General features: G+C 40.1%; 1 protein-coding gene across 1 annotated transcript in view; it reads left to right on the top strand.

The window, feature by feature from the left end:
- The first annotated feature begins 1612 nt into the window (after window positions 1-1612).
- Window positions 1613-16770, top strand: part of slc4a2a (solute carrier family 4 member 2a) — a 48840-nt gene continuing 33682 nt past the window's right edge. The window contains exons 1-5 of the mRNA XM_085804505.1: window positions 1613-1669; window positions 3037-3190; window positions 4027-4231; window positions 5904-6013; window positions 11689-11825. Of these exons, the coding sequence (XP_085660631.1) occupies window positions 1613-1669; window positions 3037-3190; window positions 4027-4231; window positions 5904-6013; window positions 11689-11825 (663 nt within the window). The remainder of the gene's footprint in view (window positions 1670-3036; window positions 3191-4026; window positions 4232-5903; window positions 6014-11688; window positions 11826-16770) is intronic.

Below are 16770 nucleotides of genomic sequence, written 5' to 3'. Positions count from 1 at the left end.
ACGGTATGTGATCGTCTTCCAACCTCTGACTTTAATTCTTGATGAATGAAAACATGAGTCTGTCTTGCTCCGGTCAAAGAATTTCACGGTGCGGAGGCTCATAAATGTAGTGTGGAAACACTTCACTTTTACAAAACTCCTCGTTGTCCTTTTAAACCAGGGGTGTCAAACTAATTTTAGTTCAGGGGCCACATTCAGCACAATTTGATCTCAAGTGGGCCAGACCAGGTAAAATAAGAGCATAATAACCTATAAATAACAAGAACTCTAAACTTTTCTTTTTGTTCTAGTGCAAACAAGTACATTATTAAGATATTTACAGTATATTATTTATTCCTTTGATAAAAAATATTATGAACAAAAAAATTTCCTGAGAAAAACATGTGCAGTTTCAGTGATATTATACCTCTTCTGTCTTTAATATGATTTTCATACTTGGCAAATTCATCCCGCGGGCCAGATTGGACCCTCTGGCGGGCCGGTTTTTCCCCACGGGCCGCATGTTTGACACCATTACTTTAAACTGTCATAGCAGACCTAATTGCCAAACTTTAAAAAATTATGTCAAGTTGTCAGAACAAACAATTTCAACTTTGCATCAAAAGTGACATAACTTACCGAATGACACTTAACAACAGCTGTCAGAAGTATTCATTGATGGTTATGACAGTGTTATGTCAATCTGATGAACACCTATTCCAGTAAAGTGTTGCCCCAATAGATCAATATATGGATAGGCAGGAAGCAGGCCTAACCTAACCCTAACCTCGGTTGCCGTGGTGACCTTCAGCCTGTTGGACCTTTTCTTTCTCTACCTCCTGTTTCCTCTTTCTCCCCCTCTCCTCTTTTCATCCTTTCTTTCTTCAAGCCCCCCCCCTCCCCCCTTCCCTCCTTTTCTCCCCCTCTAACCCCCCCCTCCTCCTTCTTCCCCCCCTCTGTTCTCCCTGTTGGTTTCAGTCTTTGCATTATAATTTCTCTCTTTCAGTGCTGCGAGGACGCTGAGGTAGGCTCCAACTCTCTTCCTGTTTCACACACACACACACACACACACACACACACACACACACACACACACACACACACACACACACACACACACACACACACACACACAATGTACTCTCTCTCTCTCAGTTCAGTGTTTGTTTCTTCAGACTCTGACTCATCAACGTGATGTTTGTCTCCACCTGCAGCAGGACACACACTCACGTCACAGGGAGGATTCCTCCTCCGTTCCCTGTTCCCTCACTGTTCCCTCTCTGTTCCCTGTTCCTCCTCTCTTCCCTGTTCTTCCTCCTCTGTTCCCTCACTGTTCCCTCTCTGTTCCCTGTTCCTCCTCTCTTCCCTGTTCTTCCTCCTCTGTTCCCTCACTGTTCTCTCACTGTTCTCTGTTTCTCCTCTCGGCTCTCTGTGTTCTCTCACTATTCTCAAACTGTTCCCTATCTCTGTTCCCTCACTGTTCCCTATCTCTGTTCCCTCACTGTTCCCTCTCTTGGCGCCAGATGACATCATACGTATCATCATTATGAATGTGTTCTCTTCTCTCTGTAGTGAAACCGGCTGGTTCCCTCTGGTTCCCTCTGACCTGTGACCTCTGACCCCTGAAGGAACCATGAGCCAAACTCACCCGGACTCAGTGGAACCTGGTGAGGGCCTGGGCCTCTCTGTGGTGAGTCTCCACCGATCGATCAATCAATCAATCGATCGATCAATCAATCAACCAACCAACCAACCAACCAACCAGTCGGTCGATCTATCTGTCGATCTATCTGTCGATCAATCAATCAACCAACCAACCAACCAACCAACCAACCAGCCAACCTACCGACCTACCGACCGACCGACCGACCGACCGACCGACCGACCGACCGACCGATTGATCGATCAATCAATCAATCAATCAATCAATCAACCAACCAACCAACCAACCAACCAACCAACCTACCGACCGACCGATCAACCAACCGGTCGGTCGATCTATCTGTCGATCAATCAATTAATCAATCAATCAATCAATCAATCAATCAATCAATCAATCAATCAATCGACCGGTCGGTTGGTTGGTCGGTCGGTCGGTCGGTCGATCTATCTGTCGATCGATCGATCAATCAATCAATCAATCAATCAATCACTCAACCAACCGGTCGGTCGATCTATCTGTCGATCAATCAATCAATCAATCAATCAATCAATCAATCATGGTTGTATCAGTCTGAGCCTCATTATTTTTCTGTCAGGTGAGATGATGTTGTTACCATGGTAACAGACAGATGCTCTGAGCTCAGACTGGTCAGCTGATGTTTGACCTCATGTGACCCACTCGCTACTCACCATAGATATACATAGTGACTAGATGCCTTCTGCTCCTCAGCGTACGTCAACACGGCGGCCATCTTGGTACAGAGTTACTGACCATAGACATATAAACGTCTGACCAGCAGTCAGACCAGTCAGACCCTGTAGAACACATTTCACTGTATTTATGCATGTGTGTGTGTGTCTGAGTATCTAAGTGTATGTTTAATACATAAAAACAAAAATATATAAAGATTTTTCAAAAAAACATTTTTTGTTGTTGTATCATAAATATGTGTCTGACATTTCTAATAAACCAAACGGCTTGAAAATGGGTTGAATATTCAGTGAGTTGTGGTGATGTTAATGGTTGATAGACGTCTGCCTCTGTTGACTGATGTAGAAGTAGACACGGCTTCCCCCTGACCAAGATGGCCGCCGCGTTGACGTATTCCACTTAATAGAGCTGATGGAAACGCCTAGTCAGTATATATATCTATGGCTACTCACTAGACAGCGACGACGCCATTTTGTATTGGTGTTAGTGGTTATTAATGTTCACTATAGAGGGATTACCAGTAAACCGGCCCCGCCCCCTCAGTCCTCCATAGTGTAAACAGGAAGTGACCAGCAGCTGTGAACCTGTTGAGTCCATGGAGACTCCCTCTAGTGGCCAGGAGAGGAACTGCAGCTGTGTAACACTGACTTCATTTGAACTGTGTCGTCGCTGCTCTCCTGCAGTCCCTGTCTTCTTCGACCCCTCGTTGCCCCGGCGACGAAGAGGAGGAGGACCTGAACAAAGTCTTCGACGTCCCGTGTTTCCAGCAGATCCTCTGTCCTGCAGCTCGCAGTCCGCCGGAGAAACACCGAGTCTACGATGAGCGGGACTTTGAAGGTGAGACAGGAACTGTCTCCAGAGACGTCTCGGTGAATCTGCATGACCAGTGGTGTAGTCTATGTATAAACTACTACTACTACTACTATGTGATACTCAGGTTTACTCAGTATACCCACTGAAAATACATAAATACTTCAGTACAGCCAGTACAACAAAACTATCTAACTAAAGTAAATGTCAATGGTTCTCAAAGTGGGAGGGTTGACAGGGTTCAAGGGGGTCCACAACTTTTTATTGAAATTTTTCCACTTTTTACTAGAATTATTTCACTTTTTTAATCATTGTTTTAATTTTTTTTTGAAATTTTACCACTTTTCCTAGAATTTTTTTGAGAAATTTTACCAGATTCTTCTCAATTTTTCTGTTCTACTTTTTACAAGAAATTTGACCCCTTTTTCTATTATTAAAATTTACCACATTTTTCTACAATAAAAAAAAAATTACCACTTTTTCTAGAATTCTTGAGTAATTTTACCAGTTTCCTCTCAATTTTTACTTTTATCAGTTATTTTTTTTTATTATTGTTTGACTTTTTTTTTTTTTTTTAATTTTACCACTTTTCCTGGAATTTCTTTGAGAAATTTTACCAGTTTCTTCTAAAATTTTTTAAACTTTTTTTTTTTTTTTTGTTGAAATTTTACCAATTTTTCTGAGAAATTTTACCAGATTTTTCAAAAAAAGAAATAAAATGTACCACTTTTTTCCCCAAAAATGTAAACTTTTTTGTAATTTTTTTTTTTGTGAGAGTTTTTACCACTTTCTTCTAGAAATGTTTCAACTTTTTTGGAGAAATTGTACCACTTTTTGACCAGGTTGTTGTTTCTCTGCTGCAGATCACCGCCACGCTTCCCTCCACGTCCACCATCCTCTGTCCAAACCTGCGGCTGACGGACGGAGGAAGAGGAGCAGCGAGGGGAGGAAGGACGGGAGGAGAAGCTCCGCCCCCAACGCCGCCGCCACCACCATAGAGGAAGACCAGGAGGAGCCGAACTCCCAGACCGACGGAGAGGAGGAGGAGCTGATGACCTCATACTACAGGTAGACATCTCACCTGACCCCAGGGCCGTTGTCTAGGGGAGAAAGGTGATGATAACTCTAGGGGCCCAGCGCCCAGTGGGGCCCATAAAAAACCCCAGTAGTCTAATCTTTGTATGACTGATTTATTCTGCGTAAGACCCTGACTAATACTCATAGTACACTGTAAAAACTCTACATCTTTCCTAGAATATTTGTCTTATTTCTTGTCCAAATGTCTCATTTCTAGTCAAAACTAATCTCTTTCCACTTAAAATAAGACTCATTACCTAAAAATTAACTTGTTTTTAGATCATTTTCACTTAAATTCACAATAAATAGAAAAATCTGCCAGTGAAAGTAAGTTTTTTGTGCTTGTAATAAGAAAAACTTGCTCCACTATCAGATTTTTTCTACTTATTCCAAGTGAAAATCTGCTTGAAAGAAGTAAAAAGTGTCTAAAAACAAGCTACTTTTAATATGATGTGTCTTATTTTAAGTAGAATGAGATTTGTTTTGACTAGAAATGACATTTTGACTAGAAATAAGACAAATATTCTTGCTAAGATTCTTGAGTTTTTGCAGTGTACTGCTGCATTAGCATCAAAACAAAGAAGGCTAAATAAAAAACCATAATACATACATAGTCTTTGGATCCCCATTAGTCTTCATAGAGATGAAGACTATTCTTCCTGGTCTCCACATTAAATCAAACAATTATTACAACAATACAACGTTTATACAAAGAATTACATAAAATAATTTATTCTGAATATATAAACATGAGTATAGAAATGCATATTAAATAGCACAATGTAAATATAACATGATCAAGAGGAATAATATAGTTTTTTACATGATTATACAATAATTACATGATTCTAGAAGAGTATACATGAGATAAGCTGAAGCATTAATGTACCAAGTTGTTCAACGCAGACGTATTAACATGCTTGAGTTCAACTTAACATGTAGGCTATTGCAACATAATATTATGACTAAACACAGCTTCTCTCAGTTTCATTTTAAAACTGGACATTCCCGTGGTGGTGATCCAGTGTGAGGGGAGACTGTTATACGTAACTGACCTTTTGCACTGCAAAAACTCAAAATCTTTCCAAGAATATTTGTCTTATTTCTTGTCAAAATGTCTCATTTCTAGTCAAAACTAATCTCTTTCCACTTAAAATAAGACTCATCACCTAAAAATGAACTTGTTTTTAGGTAATTTTCACTTGTTTCAAACACATTTTCACTTGAAATAAGTAGAAAAATCTGCCAGTAAAGCAAGTTTTTTGTGCTTGTAATAAGAAAGAAAAACTTGCTCCACTATCTACTATGATTTCAAGTTCATATATGCTTGAAAGAAGTGAAACGTGTCAAAAACAAGCTACTTTTTAATGTGATGAGTCTTATTTTAAGTAGAATGAGATTTGTTTTGACTAGAAATAAGACAAATATTCTTGGTAAGATGTAGAGTTTTTGCAGTGTGAGTGCAGGTAAAAACAAGGTGAAGTTGTTTCCTGAGTCTAGTGCTATAACTGTGTCTCACATTTGTCGGTTGAAGTTGTAAAAACAAAGAAATGTGTTTATGTGAGGTATAAGTCTTCCTCAAAAACATTATGATACTATATAAGCCAGTCTGACCTGATATCAGTTGGATTGACCTGTGACCTTTGACCTTTCCCCCTCTCAGTGACCTGCCCCCCAGCTCCAACGGCCTCTCCCCCGGTCGCCTCATGCCGAGCACCGACGAGGCCGACGAGGCCGAGATGCTGATGTCGGTCGACCTGGACGGCATCAAGAGTCAGTACCTCTTACACACTTTCATTTCATTTATTTCATTTCTTTAGATCTCCATTAGCTTTGGCAAAGGCCACCGCTATTCTTCCTGGAGTCTACACTGCAAAAACTCAAAATCTTACCAAGAATATTTGTCTTATTTCTACTCAAAATGTCATTTCTAGTCAAAACAAATCTCATTATAATTAAAATAAGACACATCATATTAAAAGTAGCTTGTTTTTAGACACTTTTTACTTCTTTCAAGCAGATTTTCACTTGGAATAAGTAGAAAAAGTTTTTCTTTCTTATTACAAGCACAAAAAATCTGCTTTCACTGGCAGATTTTTCTACTTATTTCAAGTGAAAATTTGTTTGAAACAAGTGAAAATGATCTAAAAACAAGTTCATTTTCTAGGTGATGATTTTTATTTTAAGTGAAAAGAGATTAGTTTTGACTAGAAATGAGACATTTTGACAAGAAATAAGACAAACCTCTTTGGAAAGATGTTGAGTTTTTGCAGTGTACCTTCACAGATGAACTCTCCATTGCAGTAGATAAATACAAAAACACATCACACCATCAACACAATAACAACATCCATAACCACAACAACTCACAACGATCTACAGGACAAAACAAGACATACATATACATATTACTGGACCTTATTCATTTCCACAGTGCAGCTATTAACCATAGTAGTGAAATGATCAGATGTTCAGAAACATCTGTTCCTCATAATGACATTAAGTTACAGAAACAGAACCAATACACAAGCAGACTGAAGATATTTCTAGTAAATCAGACAAACACTAACTGATTGGACCAAGTAGCTTCAGCTAGATAGAGGCTGTTTGACTAATACATGTTCTTTCAATGGATCTTTAAATCTGTATTTGTTATGTTCTTGGATAATATGCTCCATATCACCATGGCCCTAAACATTACCGTGCTTTTCATCTTGTCTGTTTTCACTTTGGGTAAGGTGAATTTACCCTCCGTAGCATGTCTTGTTGTGTAACAGTGTTCATCTGAACTGAAGGACAAACGTTTGTATAGAACCCTTGGCAATTTGGTCACAGACAGTCTTCTAATAACACCGGTTACACCTGTCTCTCCAGATCCACCTTCATGTTAATCACAGCTACTTCCTGTGGATCGATTGCTTCTTTGTTCTGATGAAGTCCTTGGGGTATATTCCAAGTATACAGATTGTTGACGTCAAAGGAATGTTACACTTAACCATCCGTGATAAACATTTAACTACATTTTCCCAAAATACCAATATTTTAGAGCGTTCCCATAGGCAGTGAATCAGAGTCCCCTTTTAACACAAACATCAGGGATGCACTGCAAAAACTCAAAATCTTACCAAGAATATTTGTCTCATTTCAAGTCAAAAATGTCATTTCTAGTCAAAACAAATCTCATTCTACTTAAAATAAGACTCATCACATAAAAAGCAGCTTGTTTTTAAACACGTTTTACTTATTTCAAGCAGATTTTCACTTGAAATAAGTAGAAAAAATCTGATAGTGGAGCAAGTTTTTCTTTCTTATTACAAACACAAAAAACTTACTTTCACTGGCAGATTTTTCTACTTATTTCAAGTGAAAATTTGTTTGAAACAAGTGAAAATTATCTCAAAACAAGTTCATTTTTAAGGGGATAGTCTTAGTTTAAGTGAAAAGAGATTAGTTTTGACTAGAAATGAGACATTTTGACAAGAAATAAGACAAATATTCTTGAAAGATTTTGAGTTTTTGCAGTGTGTTAGGGGAGATATGGTGAAGTTTTACCTTATTGTGAAGTGTTACCTATACACTGATCGTGGGCCAGTGGAGGTTTTAGTATCTTCATCAGGTTGTGTTGTTGGGGCTCAGAGTGAGGCTGGAGCTGCTCCCAGCATGCACTGGGGCACGGCTCCAACAAAGTGAAGGAATGTTTCTCTTCATGAAAGAGTTTTTCTGTCACTTGTCTTGTTGATCTTGGTCATGTGACCTGAACACAATGCAGCGTTCCCACCGGCTCCACCCACACCCTCTGTCTGTTGTCCCTGTGAGTCTGGTGCTGGTCTGGTTCTGGTTCTGGTCTGGTCCTGGTTCTGGACATGGTCTGGTCTGGTCTGGTCCTGGCCCTAGTCCTAGTCCTGGTCCTGGTCCTGGTCATGGTCCTACAGGACGGTCAGATGAAGTCGGTCTCTGCTGTGGACGTGATCATCAGAAACCTCAACAGTTGGTTGTTTTCCAGACTGAAGCCGGACCTCAGTGAGTACTCACCTGTCTGAGTCCGGTTCTGGTCCGACAGGTGGATCGGACCGGTCGGTCGGTGTGGGTGAAGAGACGCTGGTTAGAGGTTAGAGGTGTTAACAGCAGCAGATGTTCCAGATGTTCCAGCTGTTCTGGGTATTTTACTAAACCATGTTACCATGTCTGCTGTTTCCTTTCCTTCGTTGGTTTATTAAAGGATCATTTCTGTTTTTTACAACCTGGACCTTATTTCTAGCTTAAAATACGATCATTTCCTCCCCCAGATAACTTTGGTGTCATTTGGAGTCGTTTTGACGAAATTAGCCCCTGTGGAGCGGCGCGTATATCCGTATAATGTGAGAACACGGGGCAGCAGAATGCAGCCTCTAAATAACACATTATCTGCAGAGAAACTCCTTCATTTCACCAATATTTAGTTCTGATAGGCTAGTGCTATTCCCCTCTGAGTCCGGGGTTAGCTGTTATCAACATCCGGGGTCTGTAGGTTGACCTACTGACCTCTGACCTGGATGATGTCATCTCTGAGCGCCGCGCGGCTCATTCTGATAATAATCATTCTGCTTCGGCATTCGGGTCCATTTTTATCTCAACCAGCCGGAGCTTTAGTGAGTCCAGGTTGAGGAGAGGAAGCCTGTGGAAGCTGAACTTCATCCAGCTGCTCATTTTGTTCTGACAGGTCAGAAACACGCAGAAACCAACCGTAGCATTAGCGGTAGCAACAAGCTCAGAGATGACATCATCCAGGTCAGAGGTCAGCAGGTCAACCTACAGACCCCGGATGTTGATAACAGCTAACCCCGGACTCAGAGGGGAATAGCACTAGCCTATCACAACTAAATCTTGGTGAAATGAAGGAGTTTCTCTGCAGATAATGTGTTATTTAGAGGCTGCATTCTGCTGCCCTGTAGACTCCATTATACGGATATACGCGCCGCTCCACTGGGGCTCATTTCATCACAACGACTCCAAATGACACCAAAGTTATCTGGGGGAGTAAATGATCGGATTTTATGCTAGAAATAAGGTCCAGGTTGTAAAAAAACGTAAATTATCCTTTAATGAACGTGAAACTCTTGAAACGTGCTCTCTGATTGGCTGGATTTTCCCTTCAGGCTGCCGTACAAACATGGCGGCGCAAGATGGCGACGCTCTCTAAAGCCAGACCCTTGTTCTATGTAGAGGAAGTCTTTTGTACCTGGTGCAGTGAAGTTTTTTAATGAACATTGTTGTTGATTATTGTTGTTTTCTGTTGTGTGCTATTAGTCCAGGCAATCCAGCTCAGTTTGGACCCAAAAATAGAACTAATTGTGACAGAATGTTTTTCACCATCCATCATTTCTATGAGGTGTCTAGAACAACATACTAAAAGTCCTAAGAAATCCTAGTTGGGGAAATATGTTTAATTCACATCATTATTTACTGTATAAAGTCTATGGTGCTGACAACAATACACCCCAATGGGGCTGTTTTTTCCCTTTACTCCTATCACAATGAAACTTTACACAATGAAAGTTGAAATCCATTTTCCAAGAAACTTGTAATACAAAAAATGTTACTTTCCATGTCTACTTTCATTGTGTAAAGTTTCATTGTGGTAGGAGTAAAGGAAAAAAAAAAAGCCTATTCGGGTGTATTTTGGGCATATTTGATTAGTGTAAGGCTCGTTTGCATATTCAAATTCATTTTAAAAGAAACTTGTAATAAAAAATGTTACATTTCATGGATACTTTCATTGTGTAAAGTTTCATTGTGATAGGAGTAAAGGAAAAAAATAGCCCCATTGGGGTGTATTGTTGTCAGCACCATAGACTTTATACAGTAAATAATGATGAGAATTAAACATATTTCCCCAACTAGGATTTCTTAGGACTTTTAGTATGTTGTTCTAGACACCTCATAGAAATGATGTATGGTGAAAAACATTCTGTTACAATTAGTCTGTCGGAAAACGCTATTTTGCCTGGACTATATGCTAAGTAATGCATTGCATTGCACGTATTGTACTGCCTGAGTTGTCAATGCTTGTCATGTTGTAGTATTGTGTGTTGGATGTTTGTACGTACAGAGTGACGATCAATTCCCCTTCAGAGGGATTAATAAAGTAAACCAACCAACCAACCATATAAAAGAAGAATTATAAGGCTACGGAAACCAAACAGGTTTTATTTTATAGCGATATATGCATGGGGAGTAGATTCAGAATTTAACAATAAACCTTGATGATTATTACAGACTGGACCTTTAAAGGAGAAGTTGGTTTAGTGAAACAGAAGTCGCTGCCTTAGCTGAGGAGACATTAAACTTTCAGTGTCGGACTTGAGAAGAAAACTTTAAGGGATAGTTCAACATTTAGTCAAATTGGCCCATTGCCATAATCCATATAGTCATAGCAGTCGGTTCGTTACCTTTAATTGTCGGTGCAAGCTATTTTTAGAATGGCGGAGCAGAGCCGCAAGCTGCACATCCACCACGCTATGAGATAATAACACAACGTTACCACACAGAGTTGTTTTAGAGGGAAATTCAGAGACTGATGATGAAAAACTGTCCCTGAAGGCAACGTGCATCAGTGGTTTTACATGAATTTCCCTCTAAAACAACTCTGTGTGGTAACGTTGTGTTATTATCTCATAGTGTGGTGAATGTGCAGCTCACAACTTGTCCACCAGAGCGTTGTGGAGTTGTTGGATTGTGTATTTGATGAGTTTGATGAGGGAAACCAAGAAATCCCATAATGAGCCTCCGTAGCGTAGCTCTGAGCAGCTCACGGCTCTGCTCCGCCGTTCTAAAAACAGCTTGCACCGACAATTAAAGGTAACAAACCTACTGCTATGACTATAGGGATTATGGCAATGGGCCGGTTTGACAAAATGCTGAACTATCCCTTTAAGGTGTTGTTGTGCAGTTGCAAGTTCTGTTGATGCAAGAACTGATGTGAAAACTCTGTGTGTGTGTGTGTGTGTGTGTGTGTGTGTGTGTGTGTGTGTTGAGGTTGATTGGATGAATCCGTTCCCGTCTCGTCTTACCGATTCTTTACTGAAGTCCAGTGGAGCCTGAAACACAGTTAGCAGGTTCCCATGGGACCAGAGGGAGTGTGTGTGTTGACCTTTGACCTCTGACCCCCCCCCCCCCCCCCCTCCCCATACACCCCCCCCCCCACATACACTTTAAAGTGTAAAGTGTATGTGTGTGTGCGTGTAGGGGCTTATTTCCCCTGGCTTTTAAATGTTGAATGTCAATTTGAATGTGTTGCTGAGACTCTTTTGACGTCATGCAGGTTGTGGTATTGTATTGTCCTTTGTTTATTTATGTATTTATTCACCATGGCTAGGTGCAACTGCAAACTGAATTGCCCATTGGGATCAATAAAGTTTTCTCTATCTCTATCTATCTCTATCTACCCCCCCCCCCCCCCCCCCCCCCAGGTCACCGTCTGGACGACGTCCCGGCCGTGAGGCGTCACCTGGTGAGACGGAGCTCCAGAGGACCGGTCGTCCACGTCGGCAGAGACCAGAGCAGCAGCGGCCGGACTCAGATCCAGGCTGACCGCACACCACACGAGGTCTACACACACACACACACACACATACACACCAATAGGGGTAAGAGGGGACCTGTCAGGCCAAGCTGCCAAGAGGGGTCTTATGTTTCTGCTTATTTTGAAAAACCAAAAATGGAATATAAAATTGACTTTTAAGGTGTTTTACCATAATATTACTGAAAATGTGACTTTTAATTATTTTTAAAGAAATTGCCAAGAGGGGACTTGGATCTCTGAGCGACATTTACCTATCAAAGAGTGGACCTCCACATACTGCAGTGGAGCTGTCTGCACCCTAACGACCACCTAACGACCCATTCACCTAATGAGTCTTTGTTTACAACAATGACTTTCTCAGTTTCTTTCAAGAATGAATAATATAACTTGAGAGTTATCATTACTTATTTTAAAGTCTCTGTAATACAAATTATATATATTTAAATAATCATGGCCACATTTGAGAGTAAATATTTTTTTATTGAATTGCATGCAATTCAGAAGTAACATGGCTGCATGCACTAATATCAAGTTCTGCAGTATAAGCAACAACATTTACTTAAAACCAGCTTTAATGAATGAATTCTTTTTTTCTTAACAAAGATAATTTGCTTGTCTGTCTTTACTCATCCATAATGGATCTGTATTTATGAGGATGTATTTTATTTACTGTTTTACATTACAGAAAAAGGTCCACACTTGGTTTATATGGAATGACAGGGGTCCACTGTTGGTTGGTGCATAATGATACAAGTGCCCACTTAGTTAACATGAAGTGAAATACACACTCCATCATGTATGAATAAGAAAGAAATAAGCAAAAGTGATCATCCGTAAGAGAAATTTTTCATCAAAACTTAACACAAACATTTCTAATAAAGTAGCACCAATAATGTTGTAATTATTTTTAAATGTTGAGTGTACTACTGCAACACACATATCTACAGTCTATTAATTTTTCCCCTACAAGAGTTTTATATTCCTTGACTGCATTGTTGTTATAGGAAAAATATTTGAATTAAAACTCAGGGTTTTAGGTCACATTTAATGTACTTCCATCATGAATCTGTATTTATGAGGATGTATTTTATTTACTGTTTTACATTACAGAAAAAGGTCCTCACTTGGTTTATATGGAATGACAGGGGTCCACTGTTGGTTGGTGCATAATGATACAAGTGCCCACTTAGTTAGCATGGAGTGAAATACACACTCCATCATGTATGAATAAGAACGAAATAAGCAAAAGTGATCATCCGTAAGAGAAATTTTTCATCAAAACTGAACACAAACATTTCTAATAAAGTAGCACCAATAATGTTGTAATTATTTTTAAATGTAGGGTGTACTACTGCAACACACATTTCTACAGTCTATTAATTTTTCCCCTACAAGAGTTTTATACTCCTTGACTGCATTGTTGTTATAGGAAAAATATTTGAATTAAAACTCAGGGTTTTAGGTCACATTTAATGTACTTGCATCATGAATCTGTATTTATGAGGATGTATTTTATTTACTGTTTTACATTACAGAAAAAGGTCCACACTTGGTTTATATGGAATGACAGGGGTCCACTGTTGGTTGGGGCATAATGACACAAGCTCCCACTGAGATAGCACGGAGCGACATACACACTCCAGCATGGGTGGATAAGCAGAAATGAGAGAAATTGCTAAGTTTTAAGATACATTTTTAATCTAAATTTAATACAAACATTTGTAACTATTAATACACACAACACACACGCACAAACACATGCAAACACACATATTTAAACTAAAGTAGCACTGGTAAAGTTTTCATTGTAGTTTTTTTAAAACATGGGATGTACTGTGAAAATTCAATGGCAACCTATCATGATACTTAAGGGAATATTTCAGTTATTGACATTTATGGCTCAACAATAAAACATGTATGGGAAAATAAAGGAGGCGCTGGGGGGTCATCAGTTTGTCTGAGATACAAGGGATAATTCTTCTAGAGGATGGATTAACCTCACTAAGTAATATGATATACCACTGCAACACACCTTTCTACAGTCTGTCAAGTTTTTGACTTAATGAAGTTTCATACTCCTTGACTGCATTGTTGTCATGGGAAAACTACTTTAAATAACTAAACTCAGGATTCAACATGGTCTGATGGCCCAGAGCCACAAAGTGTTATTCTGTAGTCACCTAATGTCTCATATAGATGAAGCTCTGTGGTGGCCACCTATTGTCACTCTTCTACTTTTTAACAGCACATGGTTTCAATCAATTTTAATGTACTTGCATTCTAAATCTATATTAAAGCAGAAGTAAGTGATATATTTGTGTTAATATAAGTCTTAAATAGTTATATCTTCCGACAGCAATCACTTACATAGAGTGTTTGGACTGAAACACGGGTCTCTCAGTCCCTCTGCTCTGCTCTGAGCCGAAGAGAAAACATTTATCGTATCCTACAGTTTTTATCCAATGAGGAGAGAGAACGGCATGCAGGGCTGTGTGCAGCCAAGGAACGCCGTGAATGTGGCGACGTAGGGACGAGGACTGTTATGGTGCGTTCAAGGAAACTCGTATTTTTCCGACCGTGAAGTGGTACCAGTTCGATCTGGTACGAGTTCACCGGTCGGAAGTTACGAGTGGCCGTTATAGTGACTTTCACCGGTAAAACAGGTCGGAAAAACACGAGTGAGTTGCCTGAAACGCTACAAAGTCGTAAGTTGTGACTTGAAGCTGTAATTTACGATTTCAAAAGCCTGCCTGGAACGCAGCATTAGCGAAAACGACCGGACCACTTACTTCTGCTTTAATAGGGATGCATTTTACTTATTGTTTTGCATTGCAGAAAAAAAAGGTCCACACTTGGTTTATATGGAATGACAGGGGTCCACTGTTGGTTGGTGCATAATGATACAAGTGCCCACTTAGTTAGCATGAAGTGAAATACACACTCCATCATGTATGAATAAGAAAGAAATAAGCAAAAGTGATCATCCGTAAGAGAAATTTTTCATCACAGCTCCACGTTACACTTGTTCCAGGCTCTGCCCGTCGTTTTTCTCTAGAAATAGAAACTTTTCCAACTTTTTTTTATCTCCGTAGTGATCGCACTCGTCTTCTCCTTCTTCTTCACTTCTTGCTCTGATCTACAGTCTCATTCGTTCTACACATCCCAGAATCCCCAAAATTACTCACAGTGTGGGCGACAGCGTCCCCATTTACCAGCCGCAGAAAACTGCGTTTGACGTATATGTACGTCAATGGCACTCAATGAGTTAAGTGGGAGGTACACAATAAATCTAATTCTAATCAAATTTATTTTGAAAACAAATAGTAGAATGGCAATCTGATTCAGTGATTAATTTGTTACACATTTGGGTTGCTTCCTAATGATTTTTTGATGTTTTAGTACCCAGCTAAACACAAGTGTGTATTCCTTAATATCTGCAGTATGTATGTGCCTTGTAGGCACTTTACTTGCAAGTGTGTGTATGCAGTGTTTTATAAATCTGAATATTTTTTGTCACATCACATCTACCCCAACACTTTAGAGCGCTTCTGTCTCGACGCCGTGTTTGCCTTCGTTCTGACCCGAATACAGCATGTGTTGTTTGGGTTAGAAACATGCACATTTGCAAAGGAAAAAGCAAAATTGATTAGTGGAATCATTAAGCATGCACGCACACAATCCCAAGGAAATGATCACGTGGGAACCAGTTCTGAAGAGGAACCGGTTCTCAATTCCCACCCATAGACTTCAGTCTATGATGTGGACACAAAAGCATTCCTCTACATTGAAGTAGTGAAGTCATCAACACTCATGTATTTCACAGATCCTAAAACCTGGTACACACATAAAGATTCTCTAAATTTCAACCAATTTTTTTATCTGTGAAAGACCCCACACATGAAGATAAAAAATCTGTGATTGAACAGTTTTGATCGTATTGTGTGTGGTGTGCTGTGATATTCCAAACACAGCGCACCACACACATTAAGATTTTTCAGAATCTTGACCCTCCGGTCAGAAAACTCAGAAAGAGATCAGTATTGTTGTAGCTACTCTTTCGGTCTATTTCCGGAATGGACAATGAGAGCGATGTCATTTTTTAAAAATGAAAGCGGGACACTTCAGCCTTTACAACGATACCATCTGTGTGTGTCTGTGTGTCTGTGGCTTCAGACGCCGAGCAGTAAAGCGGCTGTGAGCGGCGGTCACATGATCGTTTAAACATGGTTGCTCTATTGCCGGCTGTTGCTGGCTATGATCGCTACCGTCTTTGCTATCGGCCACCAGGAAATCTCCCGTGTATGCGTGAATGTCTGTGTGAACTTCATGTAATGCCAGGGCTGCACCGTGGCTCTCTGTGGGATTGCCGGTGTTGTGTTGAGAAGTGGCTTGCCGCGAGCAGCATGCAGAGCTTGGCAAGCAGGCACTTCTCAGCACAACACCGGCTTTCCACACGCAAGATGACTTTTGATTCGGAAATATTGAACATGTTTAATATTTACGATTATCAGCGCCGAACGTTTTCCGAGGCGATTGTTGTGAGAATTTTGACTCTTAACATACCACACACTACAAGAGAATCTCATAAAATAATCTTAAGACTTTAGGATAATCGGCTGATTTTTGTCTTTGGTCGGAAGGGGGAAAATCGGGGCAAAATCAGCCCGATTATCTTTATGTGTGTGGTAGGCTTACCTCCACTCTCCACTCTAAATGTGGAACTGGCTTCTGAGAAGTGAGTGAGGGCTTTAAATCTGTGCCAGACGACTTGTGTCAGTCCTTGACTGTCAGCAGTGTGGGGGATGGTTTCTTGTAGCTGACGATGGTCGTTAGCAACTCTGAAGGGCAACCTGGAAAAGACTAACATCCTTCAGCCAAGATCTTATATCCAAATCAGACTAACAGACAATGGAATTCCCCAGTCCTAGGTTGGCCATGTGCTACACACCTATGGACTTCTGTGGCAACT

Source organism: Trachurus japonicus, chromosome 17, assembly GCF_045865225.1.
Source record: "Trachurus japonicus isolate A0001 chromosome 17, Traja_1.0".
In the NCBI taxonomy this organism is placed as follows: Eukaryota; Metazoa; Chordata; class Actinopteri; order Carangiformes; family Carangidae; genus Trachurus; species Trachurus japonicus.
This window is presented reverse-complemented; position numbering and strand designations above follow the sequence as displayed.